Source organism: Chroicocephalus ridibundus, chromosome 2 (assembly GCF_963924245.1).
Source record: "Chroicocephalus ridibundus chromosome 2, bChrRid1.1, whole genome shotgun sequence".
NCBI lineage: Eukaryota > Metazoa > Chordata > Aves > Charadriiformes > Laridae > Chroicocephalus > Chroicocephalus ridibundus.
This window is the reverse complement of record NC_086285.1, coordinates 103,426,552-103,445,630: the sequence shown is the minus strand read 5'-3', so window position 1 is coordinate 103,445,630 and position 19,079 is coordinate 103,426,552. Positions and strand designations below refer to the sequence as shown.

Sequence of the window (19,079 nt, the reverse complement as noted above, 5' to 3'; positions counted from 1 at the left end):
GGAGCAGTGACTGAGCATCGCACGGGGTCCCGGTGCTCGCTCTGTGAGGGAGGGGGCTTTGCGGCTGAATAGCAACACGAATAACTTACATACGGCCATTTTATCGGTGGAAACTTTGTGCTTACCTTTTAAAGATTCGAATAGTCTCTTTTTTTCCCCCCATAGATTTGGGTGCTCTGTAATTTCCTTTCAAGAGACTTGGCTCAAACTCCAGTATTATTTTCAGAATTAGCTTGTTTTAAGTGAAGGATTTGGGATAGGCTTTCGGTGGGGCGGTTCTGGGCGGTAGGTTTGAGATTTGGTACATTTGGGGTTGATCTGGTGTATTCCTTCCTGCAAAGACGGCGGTCGTGCCCCTGTTCTGGTAAAAGATACGATGGGAATAAAAATAGTCCAAAAATAGTGTGGGGGGGGGAGGGCTTACAGCATTTTTTTAATTGTACACAGAGCTGCTAATGTTACTTAATAATAATCCTTTGACAACATGGTAAAATACACATCTCCTGTAAAACTCATTTGTTATTTAAATATAATTAGGAAAGGAAACACAAATAACCTGGAAATAGCAGCTCTTATGGGCCCGATCCTGCCCCTGTGGAAATCAATAGCATATCCTTGACTGGGAGCAGTATCCAGAGCTTATTCTGAAAAATTAAACAGTTTTCAGCTCTAAAGCCCAACGAACAATATTTGCTGTCTCTCTTATATTTAGTACATTGAGGCTGTTGTTTGAAAAGGAACACAAATTATGAAATAACATTTTTCCATTAATTTAATTGCAGTGAAAGGTTTAATATTGAATGTTGAGCTGATAAATTTGTTCCTGTTCTGTTGTCTTTCCCATTAATGTCTTTTTTTTTTGTGTGCCGAGTTATTTATTGATGTATCTTTGATTTTAAGGACGGAAACACATAATACATTTTTTGCATCAATATTTGTTACATTCTGCCAAGGCTTACCAGGTTTTTACAAATTTAAATTTATTGCATACTTTTAAGATCATTTTACAGTTAATTACATATATATAACCACAGTATAATTCTGTCTATTTTTTTTTCTCAGGTCAGGTTAGCTTTCCCAGAACATTTAACTAAACATATTTTGTAGGGGTTTCTGGTATTTTTATTTTTCTCCCTGATGATTTTAATGGCTAACCAAACCAGTTATTGTGGTATTTGACTAACAATAGCGATAGCAAGAGAAGTACATTGCAGATCATTTTGATTTTATTTTAATAAGGTCAGCAATAATCAAGGGAATGAACCAAGTAGAAAATTGTTCCCAAAGGGATATTAAAAGCGGAGATAATCTAATCCCCAAAGGTAGATGCGATGACCTGGTAATTTCAGATATGATTTTATCATTCAAAGTTGCCTGTCTCCGGAGACTTGCTTCAGAACAATCCTAGATGATTTTCATTGTCAGCAGCTAACACTAATAAAATTGTTTTTCCTGCAGGCTAGTGTGTTAGGAAATTAATTTTATCTAATTATATGAATTGCACTGTCGCTTTTCATGTTGTAATTAAAACACATTTTGTCAGGTTCTAAGTTGTTCAAGAAACAATCAGTTTACTATTTTTGTGTTGCGTTTTCGCAGAGAACCGTTCAGAAAAATGCAAAATATGTTTGTCTGGCAAATAAAAACTGTCCGGTGGACAAGAGACGTCGTAACAGATGCCAATACTGCCGGTTTCAGAAGTGTCTCAGCGTCGGCATGGTTAAAGAAGGTAAGGACTACTGCTGTTATTATCCCCAAGCCTGAAATATTACGTTTAATGAATCTCTGTGTGTGTATGTGTGTGGGCATGGATGTCTTTAGAATGAATTTTACCATGATGGGATTCATAACCTGCCCCAAAATATGTGCAGTTGTGTAATAATGTATTGATTTTTTTTCTTTTCACCCATATTATCATATTTAGACTTTAGACCCCAGAGTTCAAGAACAGCAAGGTCACGAGAGGATAATTTGACACTGGCCAAAATGTCTCCTTTATTAACTTTGAACGTTGCTCGATAACGCCGTTGGCTTCCCCCTCTTATCTCACCGGGGGCTGCACTGGATTGTGTGCATTTTGACATAGGCTCTTGTCTCGCTCCCATAAGCTGATTGTAAATTTGCCATTAATTTAAATGGAAACAGGATCAACTCATTAGTTCCGATTCTGCAAATATTTAAGTATGTGAGTAATACTGTGTGAGCAGTCCCATTGCGAATGCTAACATGGATAATATAACCTATGTCGCGTGACCGTATTTTTTCAAAATGCTTCAAGAAAGCTGGAATCGCTTTGAATGAACGACTCTGCCATTTAAGAGGTGTGCTAGTAGTAGGCACATTGGAATTTGTATCATTTGTGTTCCTTTGCAATCAAAGGCTTCAAAAGCATGTGCTGAAACTGGAGAATACTCCTATTTTTTGCCGGGCTGGCCACCATAAGAAAAGCAGGTGTTCATTCTGACCCAGTCGTTTGCTGGTATCTTCACAACTGATTCCCTTTTTTAATTTTTTTTATTTTTTTTTTTTTTTTACCTAGTTGTCCGTACCGACAGCCTGAAAGGGAGAAGAGGTCGGCTGCCTTCCAAACCAAAGAGCCCCTTACAGCAGGAACCCTCCCAGCCCTCCCCGCCTTCTCCTCCCGTCAGCATGATGAACGCCCTCGTACGAGCTTTAACCGACTCCACGCCCAGGGAGCTCGACTATTCAAGAGTACGTCTCGCTTTTTTCTTTGCCTGCTCGTTTCCCCCATAGAAATGAGTCGCGAGCTGCCCTTCTGCTTACTGGCCGGTTTGCTAAAATGAACTCAAAAGTGCAATTTGGGTGAGGGTAGAAATTTGGCCAGCCAGCCGTGTCTTCTCATAGTCGGTGGATGATGGGGGGAAAAGGAGGTGCAGTAGAAATTATAGTAACTAGTCATCGTGAGGTTCTCAAAAGGCAAAGTTGTATCTGAAGTATATTCCATGGGTGAGTGAAAGCAAAAAATGTGTGGATAAACAGAGCATTCTTCTTGGAAAAGGCTGTGCCAAAACACTAGCAATTACAATACAATCGATTAATCTACCAAACTCAGGAGCAATCCTCATATGTTCAGTATCTTAATTTCCAGGTTGTGAAGGCTAAAATCTAAAAGCACTTCCCTAATATTCAGATATAAGGGTTGCGCAAAGTAACGCTGGATGGATAGGGCCATTTCTATTGAAATCAGTAGGATTTTTGCCATTATTTAAATGGGACCGGGGTCTGGCTTTGGATACCCCAGCATGAATATTTTTTCAGTAAAATTCACGTTTGTAAAACAAGCCATGTAAAATCAAAATTCTAAAAAATTATCTCAGCAAAGCTTTGGAAGAGATTATATATTTTTGTAACCTTGTTCTTTAATGTATCATATTAATCGTCATTTAAATATTCATGGAATTTTTTGAAAGCTTTAAAACCTGTTCTATAGTTATTAAAATACAGCATTGAAATGGCTTGTTAAATACATTTTTAGGGAGGTTGATATAGGAAAAGGAAAAAATACAGCTAAGGAAAAACAAGATCAAATTCCTTCCCCTTAATGAAATATGATTAAATCTGAGACTGTAAAAAATACAGCTGTACTCAGGCAACATCTATCCACATTGGCCATTTATCACTTGTTGCTAAGTAATATTTAATACTAAAATGTATTTGATTGTAATTATATAAAAATTAAATTATTCTATCTTAGACTATACTTACATATATAATTTAGCAATTTTAAGCATGCTATAACATCTTTTCTTCAAGCTAATCTGTAAGTATGCAATCATATAATTTCCCAAATTATTATCGAGAATCTAGCTGTTCAGTATCCGACAGCCTTTTAGGGGGAGAATGCATTAGCCATATTTACCCGTATTTTAACTTACCCAGAATGTCTCAGGGGGTCATTCTGCAAATACCAAGGTGTGTGACAAGCTATGCTCTTTGACAGAAATCTGCTGGGTTTCTCAGAATTATGGGCATATGATAGTGCAGGCCATGAATGCAGTATCTAACCTTATTTATTTATTTATTTATAAATATAAAGTTTTTTTACGTTTACAAAAAACTGAATGAAAACTGTGTCTTTTTATGTGAGTTTCTTCTTTGTCTTGCAGTAGTTATTTCTCTTTTAACGAAAACAGCCCATAGATCTAATTGTTGAACAATTCTGTTGGACATTATAGGAAGCACGCGGTTGATAGTAAATGAATTTAGTCTTAGTAGCTAGAAGATTAAGTATGTATATGTCTGTTAGGGCATACTAATATCTATGTTTTTCTTTAAAATAAAATATGTAATAGTCTTATGCTCAGCAGTACTGAAAAGACAAAAACATGCTAAAAGAAATTAATAGATTCCTATGTTTCTCATAAACCTTATACTTATTTTGAAAAGTTAAGTGAGACCAGAAAAAAATGCCGTGTAAAAGCTGAGATTAACTAAATGAAATAGGCCCAAACCACACTGCAATGCTAAAAAAATCCCTTTGAAGAATAATCCTATACCTGTAAAGACTAATAACTTACGGCACGTTCGGTGAGGCTGTGACCCTGCCGACCGCCACAAATGGGTAGATCTGGAAACCTGGCTTTGGAGTCAGTCCTAACGCTTCTGCAGACACGACCTTAATGTTTAGCATGGTCTTCATGTTTACAAGCTGTAATATCTTGACCGTCTTAAAAATGCTGATAAGAGTTTCAGAGAGGGACATGTACCCCTTCCCTCCGAAAAATCCTACACACACATAAAAAAAAAAAACCACCACAAAACAAGACAAAAAATAAATTACATGAGCTATGAATTTTAAACCAAAACAAATTGGAACTGGTTCTGTTCAGAACATGGCTACTTTTCATTTCAGCACTGGTTTTAACTTACCAGTCCACAGCAATGGTATATTTAGGTACTTGGTTTCAAAAAGCAATTGCCAGGAAGAGAATTTGGTTTATGAACTCCTTAAAGGCCAAGGGCCGCAGTCCGGTCTCACACCTGTTTTACTGGTACAATTCCACGAGTTTACACTTCTGAGTAAGTGAGATGAGAAACAGACCCTATATATTGCTGTCCTTATACGTGCAAGAATAGCCACCAACTTAAATAGAAATGTTGCCTTTTTGGAAGAGTGCAGCATTTAGGTTATAATTCCCCCCTCTTCCCCAGCCACAAAATTAAGCAAATATTGGGTGTTTTGGAAAAATAAGCGTAGCTTCTCCTCTGTGCAGGGAAGTTATTGTTAGGCTTTTGCAGCTCTAGTAGTTGATGAAGGTCTGATGAAGGCAGGCAAAGGTAGAGCTAAGTTGTGCTATCAGGCTCCCTAACATCGGGTTTTCCACATCTCTTGAGATATATCCTACAAGTTAATGTTGCTTGCTACGCGTGCAGCCCCCTCCTTGAGTAACAGTCGGGTTTCATTTAATTCCCAAAGGAGCTCCGAGCAAGGGAGTAAGGCTTTGTCTCCCGGCGTGCCTCCAGTTTGCAGAGGGCAGGTTCGGAAATGCAGATGGGAGCCCTTCCGTACCGTGGCCTCCTGACCAAGGGCAGGCTTACCAGCTGTCTTGGTCAGAAGTCAGGTCAAATATCACCTCTTCTCAATGAAATAATCATGAAAAAAACCATGGATTTTGGTGCATAAAACAGAACCACACACATTGTTTATGGTTACTTATACGCTCATAAGTCTGTTACAAGTAAATAATACTTTATTTTAGCTATTCTTTGTAAGTGCTAACTGTTTGTAGCAAGCAGTGGCATATTACAGCAGCTAAAAGTTATACAATTCCGTATAATTTTTCACCTTTCTTCTAAAATTGCTCTTATGGGATAAACTATAACAATAAATACAGGTCATAATTTTTTGTAGATGCATTTAATTGAATTAAGTGCCCCACATGGGGGATACTGTACTGTGGCACTCCGAGTTATGTGGCATAATGCAGCATTCAGCTTCATTAGAAAATGGTAAAACTTTGCCTTATTTTTGATGAAGGAATGTTTTACAAATATTGGGAACAAATTAGTACCTGGCATAATTACACTGACTTGTACTGAGTTATATTTAGAATGAACTTAGAGTAGTATCTTTTTTCTTTTCCTTCTCCTTCCTCTTCAATGCTCAAAGGATCAAGAATGTGTCTTGCCTTAACCGTACCTAGGGTGAGGCAGGAGTTCCCATCAACCTGTTCGGTTTCCCGGTGTAGAAAGTTGTCATAGGTCAGCCCCTGCGCAGCAAAGCTCATCTCCCAGAGCCAAGACGCACACTGTCTTGGCTTGCTCCACAGCTTCATTTTAAGAGGGTCCAGAACTCGCAAGGTCTCTGAAAAAGAGGTCTCTTCATGTTCTGTTACTACCCACTAACCACCCCGGCGTGTCTTGCTGCAGTCCAGTGCCAGGAGTAGTTCGTTCAGGCTGCTTGAGCATCCTCAACTGCTCCATTCAGATGGGGGACTGAACACATACATCATGCAGCAAACAGGTTTTTCTACCAGTGCTCCCCATCCTCTCTGTATTTTGGCCTCTTCCTGCTTCACTGTCGCAGGATCCTTTGGAGTAGCTGGGGCAGAATTTGTCTCCACATGAACTTTATAACAGGGATCGCACGTGTTTCACAAGCCGACTAGGGATGTGAGCTGGAGCTTACCATGAGAAACTCGTACAGTTAGTGCTGGGTAAGCAGAACCAGAGTCATTCAGGGCTAGCACCGGTACCCCAGATACGGCCAGAGGTCTCTAGGATTGCTATGGTTCTCCGATCAATCAATCAATCAATCAATCAATCAGTGACTCTGACACTGTGTCCTTCATCCCTTACCTACCAACAGCAACCAGCTCCAACTAGGACAGGCAGAGAACAGGACACCTACCTGAGAAGTTCTGCTTGCTGGTCCCCTCTCTCTTTTCTGCATAGAGGTGACTTTTGGGTGGCAGTTAGCAGCTCCGGTGATATCTGCAGTCCAAGTGGCACGCCTGTAAAAAGGTCTTCCCAGGCTGCCAGCCCACTGTTACCAATCAGGAAAGAGATGTGGGTCTTTGTGCTTCCACTCTGGCTTGGAGAGTTGCTAGCAAGACCTGTAGGCTGATGGACTAACTGCACGTGGAAAGTTGCTTCCAAAGGGCGTGCTCACTTCTTTCAGCCATGGAGACCACCCCAACCTTTCCTTGGCTGAGTCCCAGAGAGAAAGTGGGTATGAAGTCTCTCCCAGAAATAACCCACCAGATGTCTGATGACGCGGGTGTTGTTACAATAAAACCCAAATCATTCAGTTCCTGCTCATAAAACCAGCAGCACTTTCCAAGCATGGAATCAGACTAAGCCACGAAGGCTCCTGTTGTATTTTCTGCCAAGAGAGAGAGCGAACAGTGTCATGGGAGTGACAGGGATCCACTGGTGAGGAAGCTGAGCATGCTGAGCCTGTTGGATGGTTGTCTGGGAAGAGTTATGGCCGCCTCAGCAGAATAATAGGTTCTCCTGAACCTTAAATGCCTCTATTTGAAGGACAAGAGGTGATATGGGGCAGCTGGTTTACTTTGAACCAATTCTGTATTCAAATGAAGCAATGCTGCATGTGTCAGATAAAACATGATTTATCTTACGCGTCTCTATCACTGTCAGATAAAATGCAATTTGAGAGGTTTTGGGAGAAATCTGCATTTTGGACATACTGAGACAAATTTATCAATGGGAAAAGTGTTTAATTGTAGTAAGTTAAATCTATTCCTCTTCTAGAATGACGGAAATTATCCTACTCACCAGGTTTCTGTTTACTAATAGCATATAGGTACTTGTAAACTGTGATAAGTATTATATTTTATTTATAAATTTAAATTAATTTCTATACGTGTGGAAATATTTTTGCAATATACCTCCGAACAGTAAACCACCTGTAGGTAGCCAAATAGGTTGATAAATGTAGACCTACTTATTTATGCCTTTGATAATTATACCAGCTTTGCCACAGAAGGAAATATTGTCGGGCAGGTAATGTCATATGTTTCACAAAACATATGCCCTTAAATGCATATAACGTTGCTTTCTGTGGCTTTCATTTTAGTACTGTTCCACTGATCAGGCTGCTGCAGGCACAGACGCAGAACATGTACAACAGTTCTATAATCTTCTGACTGCCTCCATTGACATAACTCGAGGCTGGGCAGAAAAAATCCCAGGATTTACTGACCTCCCAAAAGAAGATCAGACATTACTCATAGAATCAGCTTTTTTGGAGCTGTTTGTACTAAGACTCTCCATCAGGTAACTATTTATTTCGTTTCCTCTTAAGCTGATGTGGAAAATCATCCATCTAAATATTTTTTTAAGGAATAAATACGGTGCTGTCTTTGAACATTGTCAATTGTACCAAGAAAACCCAGAAAGCATCAGCAATGTCTGAATCCACAGGATATGGTGTTTAATTTGTTTTACGCTTAAAAGAAACCCAAGAAATTGATTTAAAAAGAGAGCATAAGACTTGCCAATGCACTGCTTTTTATTTGATATACCCCATCCTCTTCTTCCATAGTAATCAAAACTGATCCTCAGGTACTATTTGAGCAAGTTTGCTTCGTGCTCACCAGCATAACCTATAGAAAAGCACTATATGAAACTACGTGAAAGCTTTTTCCTCCCCCCCTTCTTTTGCACAGGCGCATCTTTGTCATCTGTTTTTGAAAAGGAGGAAGATTGAAAATCTTGTTCAGATTGTTTTTCATTTTTAATGCCAATTAATTTGATAGAGCAAGATGCTACTTGCTAGTCTAGCACTAGTTAAGACCCTTTACCAAAAACTCTTTCAGGGACTGGGGAAATTCCAGCCTGGTAATTTGAATTATACCCTTCTTTCTTTAGGTTGAAAATTACCTTTGCATGTGTTTTTTTAAGAGGGATATTGGCAATGGGGAGGGGAAGGAGAGGAGAGCTTGGCTGTAATCTCTCTTTTACATGCAGGTTTTCATATAAGAGAGTTTAGGATGTTACGTGTATTGTGGGGCATTATAGCGTGTATTTTCCATTGTTTTTTCCTTATCAATTTTTACAATCTGAAAAATGCAGATGAACTAAGTAAATGCTGAGAGTTGCAGAATCTCTTCTTCCGTTGTTATTAGTTTTGTATTTCAAACTGCACTCACTTAGTATTCCTTTGGTTCAAACATACAGTATTTAATGTAAAATGTCTTCTCTGTTTATGCCTTTGGGCAGGACCAAACTCTTAACTAATTAGACAGTCTACACCACATGCTACAGCTAACCTCAGGCTTATAACTCTACCAAGTAAGCAATCATAGAAGCTTGTTTGTTGTACTTTGGCCCCAAGGGAGAAGCATATTGTCAAACGTGAATGCCCACATATGTCTCAGGATAATATGCCTTGGATTTTAAACGACAGACGCTTCAATACTGGTTATGCATTTTGCTGCAAAGTAGGAAATGCATTTCTAATTTTTTCAATTATTTTTATTTGAGGTCTGATACTGCTGAGGATAAGTTTGTATTCTGCAATGGACTTGTGCTTCATAGACTTCAGTGCCTTCGTGGATTTGGGGAGTGGCTCGACTCTATTAAAGACTTTTCCTTAAACTTAAAGAGCCTTAACCTTGATATCCCAGCCTTAGCAAGTTTATCAGCTCTAACTATGATTACAGGTAAGTGCTCCTTTGTTAATAGAAAGCTTCAGACTCTGGTGCTTTGCTTTAAAGCAGGGTCAGGCAATTTCAGTTAGCTTAGCTATATTCAGAGTAAAACAAGTATGATTTTTAAGCATTGTAATGACTGTACCGAAATTGTGGACTAACATTAGGCCATCAGATACCGCTGCTAAAATGTAATCTAACTTTCTGTTTCTTCGTGGTTTCATTCTTTTCTTGGAATAGTCTCTAAAAAGCGAACTGCTTCCAAGCAAATTGTGTAGCCCCTACAAAAACATTCAAAATACTTGCTGAATTCCCAGAAAAGCCTAATGAAATGACCCGAGCTGGGCCTTCTATGTAGAAATACTAATATCAGGGCAGCTCGAGAGCTAGAAGCACTACAGCTGGTATAGCTCACCTCTCACTGAGGTAGCTAGACCAGAAAGAGCACTTCAGGAGGGCAGGCAGGCTGCTTTTGGTAGCCAAGCTACTGTAGGTATTCCATGTACTGTTTTCTTGAGAGAGAAAAATGGAGAATAGTATGAAAAAAGTCTTCTTCTGCAGTTGTACAAAAGGTTTTGGTTGTGCACGTCGACCGGATCACCCCTCCTGCCTGCTGGGGCGAACAGCAGGAAACTAATATCAGAATCTGCCAAATCTGGCTACTGAGCACAGAGCGGGGCAGCATAACCTTATAAAGTGTAATTTTCTCATTCCTGAAACAACAAAGCCCCTTGATGTACACACTGCGTGCCTTGGGCTTCTTGCAGTTTCAGAGGCATGGCTGACGGGAGCAGGAAGGGTTGAGAGTAAGGGTGTCTGGCAACCGTGGGGCAGAAGTCAGAGCAGCGGTCATCTCTACGGAGAGCCTCGCGCTCATTTCAGAAAAGCTGGTGGTATAAAGGTACAACTGTGTCATCAGCGTGAGACAGGGCTTCAGAGCACCCTGAGCTGGATCTTCCCAGTATAAGCTCTGCTGGGATGGATATTGATTTCCCCCTGGCTTTCAGGCATCCGTCCATTTGCAGGTGGTGGCCTCAACAGTATCAGCTGTAGTCTTCATTTTACCTGGGCTGAGATGATGCTTGGGAAACACTGAGATAAAACGCTCGGTGGCAAATACAGAAACTGTAAATTGGCCAATTCCCGCTGCCATTTGTGGGGCCAAGATTTTGGCTTCAGCATTTACTTCTTGCTTCCTTCCTGCATTTGGGGTGAAGGGTTAGTGTATACATGTCCTAGCATTAACTCTTTGCTTCTTAAGGAAAGTATTTTAAGTTTTTCATTAATTTCTGTTCATTTTTTTTCTGCAATTGGAAAGGGTTCATTAAGGTCCAGATTCTAGTTTCTTTGATAAAACTCTGAAGTCCAGAATAACTCATTGGAGTTGCTTTGTCCTGTATGAAAAATTTTCAAAGAGTGATATGTTGAAGTGAGAACAAACATTCCCAATTTATTTTTGACTCCTGTATGTAAACATCCACAGATGTGTGTTCACGCATACTTCCATAGGTGTATTATAAATACCTATATATTTTTGTATGTGTGTGTATACACATACAATGTATATATGTGTGTGTATGCATTTATATATCTATAAATCAAGGACAGGTGCTGTCTCTCTCCATATATATTTATATGCAGGCATATATGCTCACATGTATATAGCACCTATCATTGATTTATGTTATTTACTATATATTAGCTACGTCTTTTTTAGATAGACACAGATAGATGGAGCTTGTTCTCTGTTATCTTCCTGATAAAGACGAGGAAAGGACTGACCGAGAGGATGCAGGTCAATGAATAGGATCCCCTGCAAACTGTCTATATGAATGGAGAAAAAGCTATTCTATAGGAAGAAAAGTTTTTCTTCTTACAAACCCGTGCCCTGTTTTAATGTGATAATTCTTTGTTCAGTTAGGCAGTGTTTGATTGCCCTTACATAAAGAGTCGAAGTTGTCCAGTGGCTGGCTCAGGTCACCCTAAGATATTTCATAGAAATCTTTTAATTAATAATGCCATACATTTCTTCCTTTTCTTGATAACGACCCTTTCAGGAGTTGGCTATATTGTGCTGGTCTTCCCAAAGTTTCTAAACAAATGGAAGTAACTGTTGACTTTAAAAGGAGAGCATTCTGTCCATAAAAGCTTTAAGGTTTTCTGTATTTGTCAAGCTTTTCTTGATTTTCTCACCTGTATGAGATGGTGCTTAAAATTAATGAAGTTTTCTGCTCATTCTTTTATTTCATGAGGCCAGTGTATCTCTTTGAGGTTAAGGACAGAGTATACTTTCATGCCATCTAAATTAGACCCAAGCTCCTGTGTCTAGTGATTTATATTCACAGGTTTCAGTTCCCCAAGGGCAGCTAGCTAACTTAGGGACTCAGCCAGAAATTTGGTCACTTGAAAAAGGATGGTGTTGTATAATGATGTAGGATATTTAAAAAAGTGTGAAAGAGGAAATTATGGTAGTTACGGCTAAGAGAGCACTGCAGCACAAAATGCTGGTTGGCAGGGTTCTTTTGAGACTTTCTTAGTGATAGTATATTGAAATTTTATATTCGGGAAAGCCTTGAGATTTGCCTCTGGTATTGCATCCCATGACAAACGGCGTCTTGTCAAACTATAGTTTGAGTATGACAAGCCACGTGCCAGTTTTCAGCTAGTCCCACCAAAAGAGAAGAAGTAATAAAGATAAATTTTGAAATCTGAAATCTGTTGAACACTTTAAAGCATTGTTTTGAGGCTGGGCTTAGATTTAGCTGGGTGGTTTAGGTGCCATTCTTGATCTCTGGAGACGGTACTCTTCTCTTCTGTAATGGACTGCTGGAGGCAATGGGTAGTTAGTGAACCCTGGTTTAAGTCCTTTTTGTGAGTCAGAGCAAGGGAGAGTGACCTTTTCCAGGAACATAGGATATCCAACTATTGAGTATCACTGTCTTCTGTCTTGAGGCCATTTGACATATTTCACAAGCTGTAGAGTGGCTGTTGTGTATGATGGTGTGGGGACAAGCTGGTGCTCAGGGGGACACCCAAGGCCCAGTCTCTGGTCTGATTCCAACAGGAAGGGAATCTGACCATGAATCTCCCATGTCCCAGATGGATATCCATGTCACTGGGCTGCAAGATAGGAAGGAGCAGGAAAGCTCTGTTTTGTAAATCTGGTGGTTTGCTTTTATTAGCAACACTGCAAAACCGAAATGCAAAATTTTCTTTATTATTCTACATATTGCTCCGGTTCTTATTTTGCATTAGTCAACTTTTCATGCCTTGATGGTTCAGCCAAAAAAAGACAACAACCTAGCGTTGTATACCAGTCATAGCTTGTTTTAATACTGTACAGCACCTTAGGTAGCACCAAATTAAAGAATTGTCTCTCCGGGTAAAGAAAAACGCTCCAGGGAATAATGACCTGTCTGTTCTTGATTTCATGAGGGGTCTCCATAGCCCAAACAAGGACACGCTCTTAGAAAACAAACCCTCTTGTATTCTAGTCATTGGCAGTATTATTGAAGGAGAAAAGTAAGAGAAGTCACTGCTCTCTTTTGCATGTTCTCTCTCTGTTGTGCAAGAGCGACAGGGAGAACTAACCTCTCTCTCCCAGTGAAGGAAGAGGGAATAAATGTAAAAATTCATGCCGGAGGCTAAAAGACATTCCCCTCTTCACAGTGTCCCAAGATACTGAAGGCTGTTCTCTCATGTTGGGGTGTCAAACCGGCTCCCCAGTAACAGCCCCAGTAGTCCCAGTGCCCTGTAACTAACCCTGCTGACTTGTTTGGAGCTGCAAAGCTCCATGTCCTGTCTCAACCACAGGTGCAGGTCACTGCATCGGATGCGTGGTTATAAGCATATATGACCATTTTTTCTGTTTAGTAATTTTGAAGAGAACAACAGGAGACCTAGTGAGTATTGCAGTACTCGCTAATTCACTGCTTGCTTTGAATAAAACTCTAGGTACGCACAACATAAAATAAACAGGAAAAGATTTTGTAATATTTTGCATTGTGTAATCTATTAGAAAGTCCATATATTTGTGCTTTTTCTGTTTATTTTATGTTTCCTGGGAATTTGCAGTATGTTGTGTAGAAGGAAAAGCATCACGTTGGATTGCTGCTGAATTTTCAAGTCCTTTCAGATAGGACATGAGCTTGAAAAAGCACCCAGAATGAAAGAAGGGACATCTGGTTTATTGTGGATAGCTTGCAAACAGTTAACTTAAAACTCTGCAATGCCAAAGCACATCTTTTTTCTTTAAGGTACTCCTTTAGGATCTTCCTCTCTCTGTCTCTCTTCTCTTTTTTTACTTCCTTCTGTTGGTTAAGAAGGGCTGAAGACAACTTCCTCCAGAGCACATCAGCGGTGCTCTGAGCATCAGCCAGAAGAAAGTAGTTAGGAAACAACACATGACACTCACCCCACATCCCCATGAAAGCAAGAAATGAGTTCTGTCCTGTTCTTTTTCTTTGGATCACTTGTTTAGTTTGGCTGTAGGACCTGATAAGATAAAGAAGAGTGCCAACATGGAAAGAAAATGCTGGTCATCTGGGGACAGGTTTTGTCCTTGGTTCCACATGGATGATTTCCATCAGTTTAATGTGTTGCATGGATCTCAAGTGTTCCTGCACAACCTCTCCATGCTGGACTGGGCAGTGTTGATGATGAAGCTTTGTGGAGTAGACCAGCCTATTCTTGAAAATGCTTCCTTAACTCCCCAAATGACCATTTATAATGCTCTGCTTTACAGTTTTTCTAACAGTGTCAAAATATAAAGATTGAGACTCCAATGCAGATCATCTCAAGGGCACACTATGAATTTAGCCTCAAATTTCTGCAAGCTCTAAAACTGCTAGTGTTTTTTCTCTCTCTTGTTGATTCTCTTTTCCTCTCTGCCTCTGCCTTTCTCTATCCACATCAAAATATTATTGTTTTGCCCACTTGACACTCTCAGTGGGATGCTGCCGAGTACAGAACAGCCTAGCCCTCATTCAGCCAAGCTCTTTCGGCATATGTTTTATTTTAAGTGTGTTACAGACCAGCCCAGAGCCACTGTATATATTGGGCTTATTCACACTCTTAATGCTTTGTTACACTGGCACCAGAACATTGGAGAATATTGTGAGGTTTCAATTAATTATGAGTTTGTGTTTGTCTTCCTGCTGTTGGGCTTTCTGTTCCAGTTTACAAACACAATTTTTAGCACCATCAGTCACACCAAGACATAGTAAGGAGTCCGGTCTGCCTAAAAAGGGTCTGGCTGCTGCAGTTCCCTTCTGAGCATGAATTTGTCCAACTTCCCTACGGAAGGCAGGCTCACCTACTCTTCAGTGGCAGATATCCTTCAGTCCTGTTGCCAGGAGTGGGTGCTTCGTGTGCTGGGTCTACATACGAGCAGGTGGCAGACTGGAGGAGTGTAGGAGAGCCAGTTTAAAAAAAAAAAAAAAAACACCAAAAAAACAAACCTCCAGATTGCATTGTCTGCCTTCCCCCTGCCACTTTGCTGAGGGAAACACTGTCAGCATCAAAGTGAAGTGCTCACTCCTCCTTCTCCCCTCCCACCCTTTCGCTGAGGCAAGAACTCCTTCCACCTACAGCAGCCAGCAGTCTCTGTGTTACGCTGTGGCTTTCTTAAAGGAGGGAGCAAACTGTGATGTCCTGTGTGGTCATTCAGCTCATCTGGCTTTAGGTGCCTTGCACAGCTGATGGAGAATACAGGGCACCTCCAGAAGATGGTTCCTCCACCTAAAATCGTAATCATCTTCTAAAAATGACTAGCCTATCCTTCCACTGATGTTAGGAGGAGCTCGAGAAGTTGGCCCCCTTGTGAAGTGCCTGAGGGTTGGGCAGGATGGATATGGGCCAGACTGCAACGGGAAAGGAGACTTTTGGATCTGCTGAGTTGCAACCTTGCTGTGTAACAGCACGTGCTGTAGGCAACTGAGCCTCACGTTTATGTGAGTTATAGAAGGGGAAGAGGATTGTGAAGGGGGAAGAGAAAATCAGATAACTATATTGAAACCGAGACAATCAAGAGGTCTATTTTAAGCCTGCAGCCTAAATCTGTCACATTGCTGATTGGACTGACACCTCGGAATGAATTCAGGCTGAAATGGACCCACCCTGATGCAGAGCACAGAGCTCGAGGGTCTTCGAGATACTCAAGGTCTTTGAAATCCTTGTGCTCTTTGAGAGATGTTTCTCCTAAAGGCAGCACTCATTCTGCCTGGGCCTGGCGTAACCTACCCCATGTCAGAGACCAGGGAAAGAAGGACTAGCACAGCTGGTGATGGGCTTTCCTGCTCTTTTACTTTCTTCCTCTCAAGCTTTTGCTGATCAGCATAATTATAGCACAGAATCGCACTGAGATTCCTGGGGAAAGGAGAAAGGTGTAAAAAACTTGCTGCGTTCAGTTTGCCAGGATGAGCTGCTAAGTTTGCAGAGCTTTAGAAGCAAGACTTCCGATGAATCATTTTGACAGGCTTATGGAGGGCATCTTTGCTGTAAATCACCATTTTCCTTGCAAAAATCAATGGTATCCTAAAATACAAGGCTGAGAAATCCTATATTCACTTTACCAGGTGCCTTTTTAATTGTCATTATAAGAAAGTCTGAATATAGTAATATTTACACACCTCCTCAATCAGTTAGGGAAAATCTATTGGTTTTGACTAGCTGTCCTTCTTGGGATAAATCTTGGCCTTTTCATTCCTGTGTGGATAAGAACATCCTGTGGAAGATGGTGAATGATTGGAGGCCATCGGCTTCAGCGCCAGTGCCCTCACCCATCGCGGGTGCCTCATGCTGCTCCCTTTAGGCTGAGCGAGAAATACCGTGGGTCTTTGCCCAAACGAGACTGGGCATGTGGAAAAGGCAAGAAAATGTGTTTCCTGCTCTTTGAACCCTAACTATTTGTCCTGGTTTGAGGTAAAACAGAGCCAATTTTCTGTTCAGTAATTTTACTTTGCAGCTAAGCCTCTTCTAACTAACTAACTGAACCCTCTGAAATTAATGGCCTGTTTTTAAGACAGTAGTCCGCTTCCAGAGCGGTAAGACCTATGTTTATAGCTTATGCCAAGGAAAAGTTTGCAGAGAGGCTCTTGCTTATACTTATTGCTTTAACAACCAAGGTCAGCAAATTCGTTATTTGCCTCGTTGGAGGGTCAGAAGCAGAAAAGCACAGAGGGTTCGCACCTGTGGGGAGGAGGGGACAGGACAGGTGACCCAAAACTGACTACCAGGGTGTTCCATCCCGTCTGCCCCACGCTCAGTATAAAAGCTGAGGGATCAAAGGGTCAGCCCTCTCTCTTCAGTGGCCGGTGTCTGAGGACGACTCTGTTGGTTCATCTGCCTTTGATCCTGGTCCATGCATTCCTGAATCCAGAGCCAGAATGCAGCTCCCGTCCGTCACTGAGTCCAGTCTGGGACTTCCCCAGTGCCTGCCAGTGACCTGATCGTCATCCTGGGAGCTTGATACAATTTTATATATGTTGTATCTATTTCATTATTTCCTTTTTATTATTTTATTAATATTTTCATTAAAGTAGTTCACTTTCTTTTCTAAACTCATAAGTCTCCTTCTCTCTCTTCTCCTCCTCTCCCTGAAGGGAGATGCTCTCCCTCCTCTGAAGGGAGAGAGGTCAGAGAGCATCTGTCATTCGTTTCAGTGGCCAGTCCGGCCCAAATCATGACACTATTAAATTTAAAACTTTGAGAAAATTAGACCCGAGACTCCGCAGGTCTACCTAAGAGATGAGTTGTTTCTTATACTAGTGTGTTCCCCAGAAACTATTTGGATGCTAACACCAGAGACTGCGATGGCAATGCCAGCGCACGCAGTGCCCTTTACTAGCAGAAGGGCTTCCACATAGTTGGCTTTGACTTTCTGTGGGTCCACAAGGGATGCCGTAGGGATTGGAGACTGAAAACCCCTTCTTCCAGTGAGGCAGTTCCAGTCATGAGGAATTAGCTTTGTAGAGATTTGCAAGTAGCAAAGGCCGTTGCATGGCACTTCATGCAGGAGAGGGCAGCCTGGTTTATCGGAGGCTGCTTTAATATTGCAGCACCAGAGAGCAGCTTGAGGATGGCATATCTCTTCATTCTGAATTTCTGTGATTTTGTTATTTCAAGTAAGGCTACTAGTAGTATATTCTTTGTACATACTGTATTTTGCATCAGTATGTTTCATGGCTAGCCACCAAAGACGTGATTTGTCCATAAAACCTTCTGAACTTGTCAGTGTGAGACAAAGACTGTTTAGTTCTGGCTGGAAACGTTAACAACATTGGCTGTGTGCTCCAGAGACAGATAATTTTGCATACTCTGCAGCAAGGTACACACCTACTGAGGCATTGGCTTAAAAATGTGCTTTGCTGATTTGTAGTCAGGTTTTAGATCCATTCTAGTATTTCAGCTCCCTAGGTCTATAAAGATATCTTCACTCCCACAGCCGGGAAACAACCTCAAAACAGATTAAAAGATGAGAACTCTTCAAAGACTGCAAGATTAATTTAACGTCCTGCAGATTCTCTCAGTAGGTTAGTGGTAAAAAAGCTCACCCCACAGCTTTTCAAATCTGTATAAAATATTCATCTGCCAAGATTTTTAATGCCTAAGTATTTACTCTCGGTGACCTGTATAGTTAAGGCTTACATAATTACACTATACACCATTTACTGGAAAGGCGTTAAATATTCATTGACTCCTCGTGTTTTAATGTAAACAAGGCACTTAGAATACCTAGGGTTTTTAATTCCTGCAAGGTGAAAAAGACGTCTGAAGCAGATGCAACCGCTTGGGTGAGCGTTGCTCTGAAGCAGTGGGGCAGATTGATGGCACTTAAATGATAGAGCGCAGGAGCTTCTGGCCAGAGACGTACACGTCTGCACGTCTCTGATGCTGATCCCAAGCTAGTGTTCTTCGGGAGCTAGCTCTGCCTAAGTAAATAAAATTGAAAAAAAGTGTAAAATGGGTGAGTATCAGTGGAAAATCAGACCTCTGCCTTTTCTGACTGCCTTCATTGAATCCCATCAGTTTTATTGGTTTGTCAAGGACATCTAGCCAAAACAGGCGGTGAGGGGAGGCAGCGAGGCGTTCATATACACACGCCTGGGCAAGGCACCACGGCCCCTCGCGCAGACATCACGCCTGCTTCTGGAAGTAAAGAAAACTGTCCTCTTTTCACTGTTCCTGAGGGGACGGATAGAGAAAATACCTATTGCCCACTCTTCCTGCAGTAGAGGAGCAAGACTTGAGGGCAGGGGACACAATATGGCACGTGTCTGCCAGGGGTGGGGGTGAGGGCCAGGGAAGGCAGACAAATTCAAATGCATCAAAAAGGAGACCTGCCAGAATTACTCCTCAATCCATTGCTGTCACTGTTTTTATATGTCTAGTTGCTTAAAATTAATTTAACCTGCGTTTTCTTTGACCATCTCATCTGCTATTATT

At 41.1% G+C, this 19,079-nt stretch overlaps 1 protein-coding gene across 3 annotated transcripts in view; it reads left to right on the top strand.

Moving 5' to 3' along the window:
- NR4A3 (nuclear receptor subfamily 4 group A member 3) overlaps positions 1-19,079 on the top strand; it is a 32,249-nt gene that overhangs the window by 7,370 nt on the left and 5,800 nt on the right. For 2 of the 3 annotated variants that reach the window (XM_063326376.1, XM_063326373.1), the window contains 4 exons: positions 1,600-1,729; positions 2,540-2,712; positions 8,060-8,259; positions 9,469-9,647. In XM_063326376.1, coding sequence (XP_063182446.1) covers positions 1,600-1,729; positions 2,540-2,712; positions 8,060-8,259; positions 9,469-9,647 — 682 coding nt within the window. Of the gene's footprint in view, positions 1-1,599; positions 1,730-2,539; positions 2,713-8,059; positions 8,260-9,468; positions 9,648-14,812; positions 18,910-19,079 lie in introns of those variants that run through there. The other variant, XM_063326377.1, reaches the window with a different exon arrangement.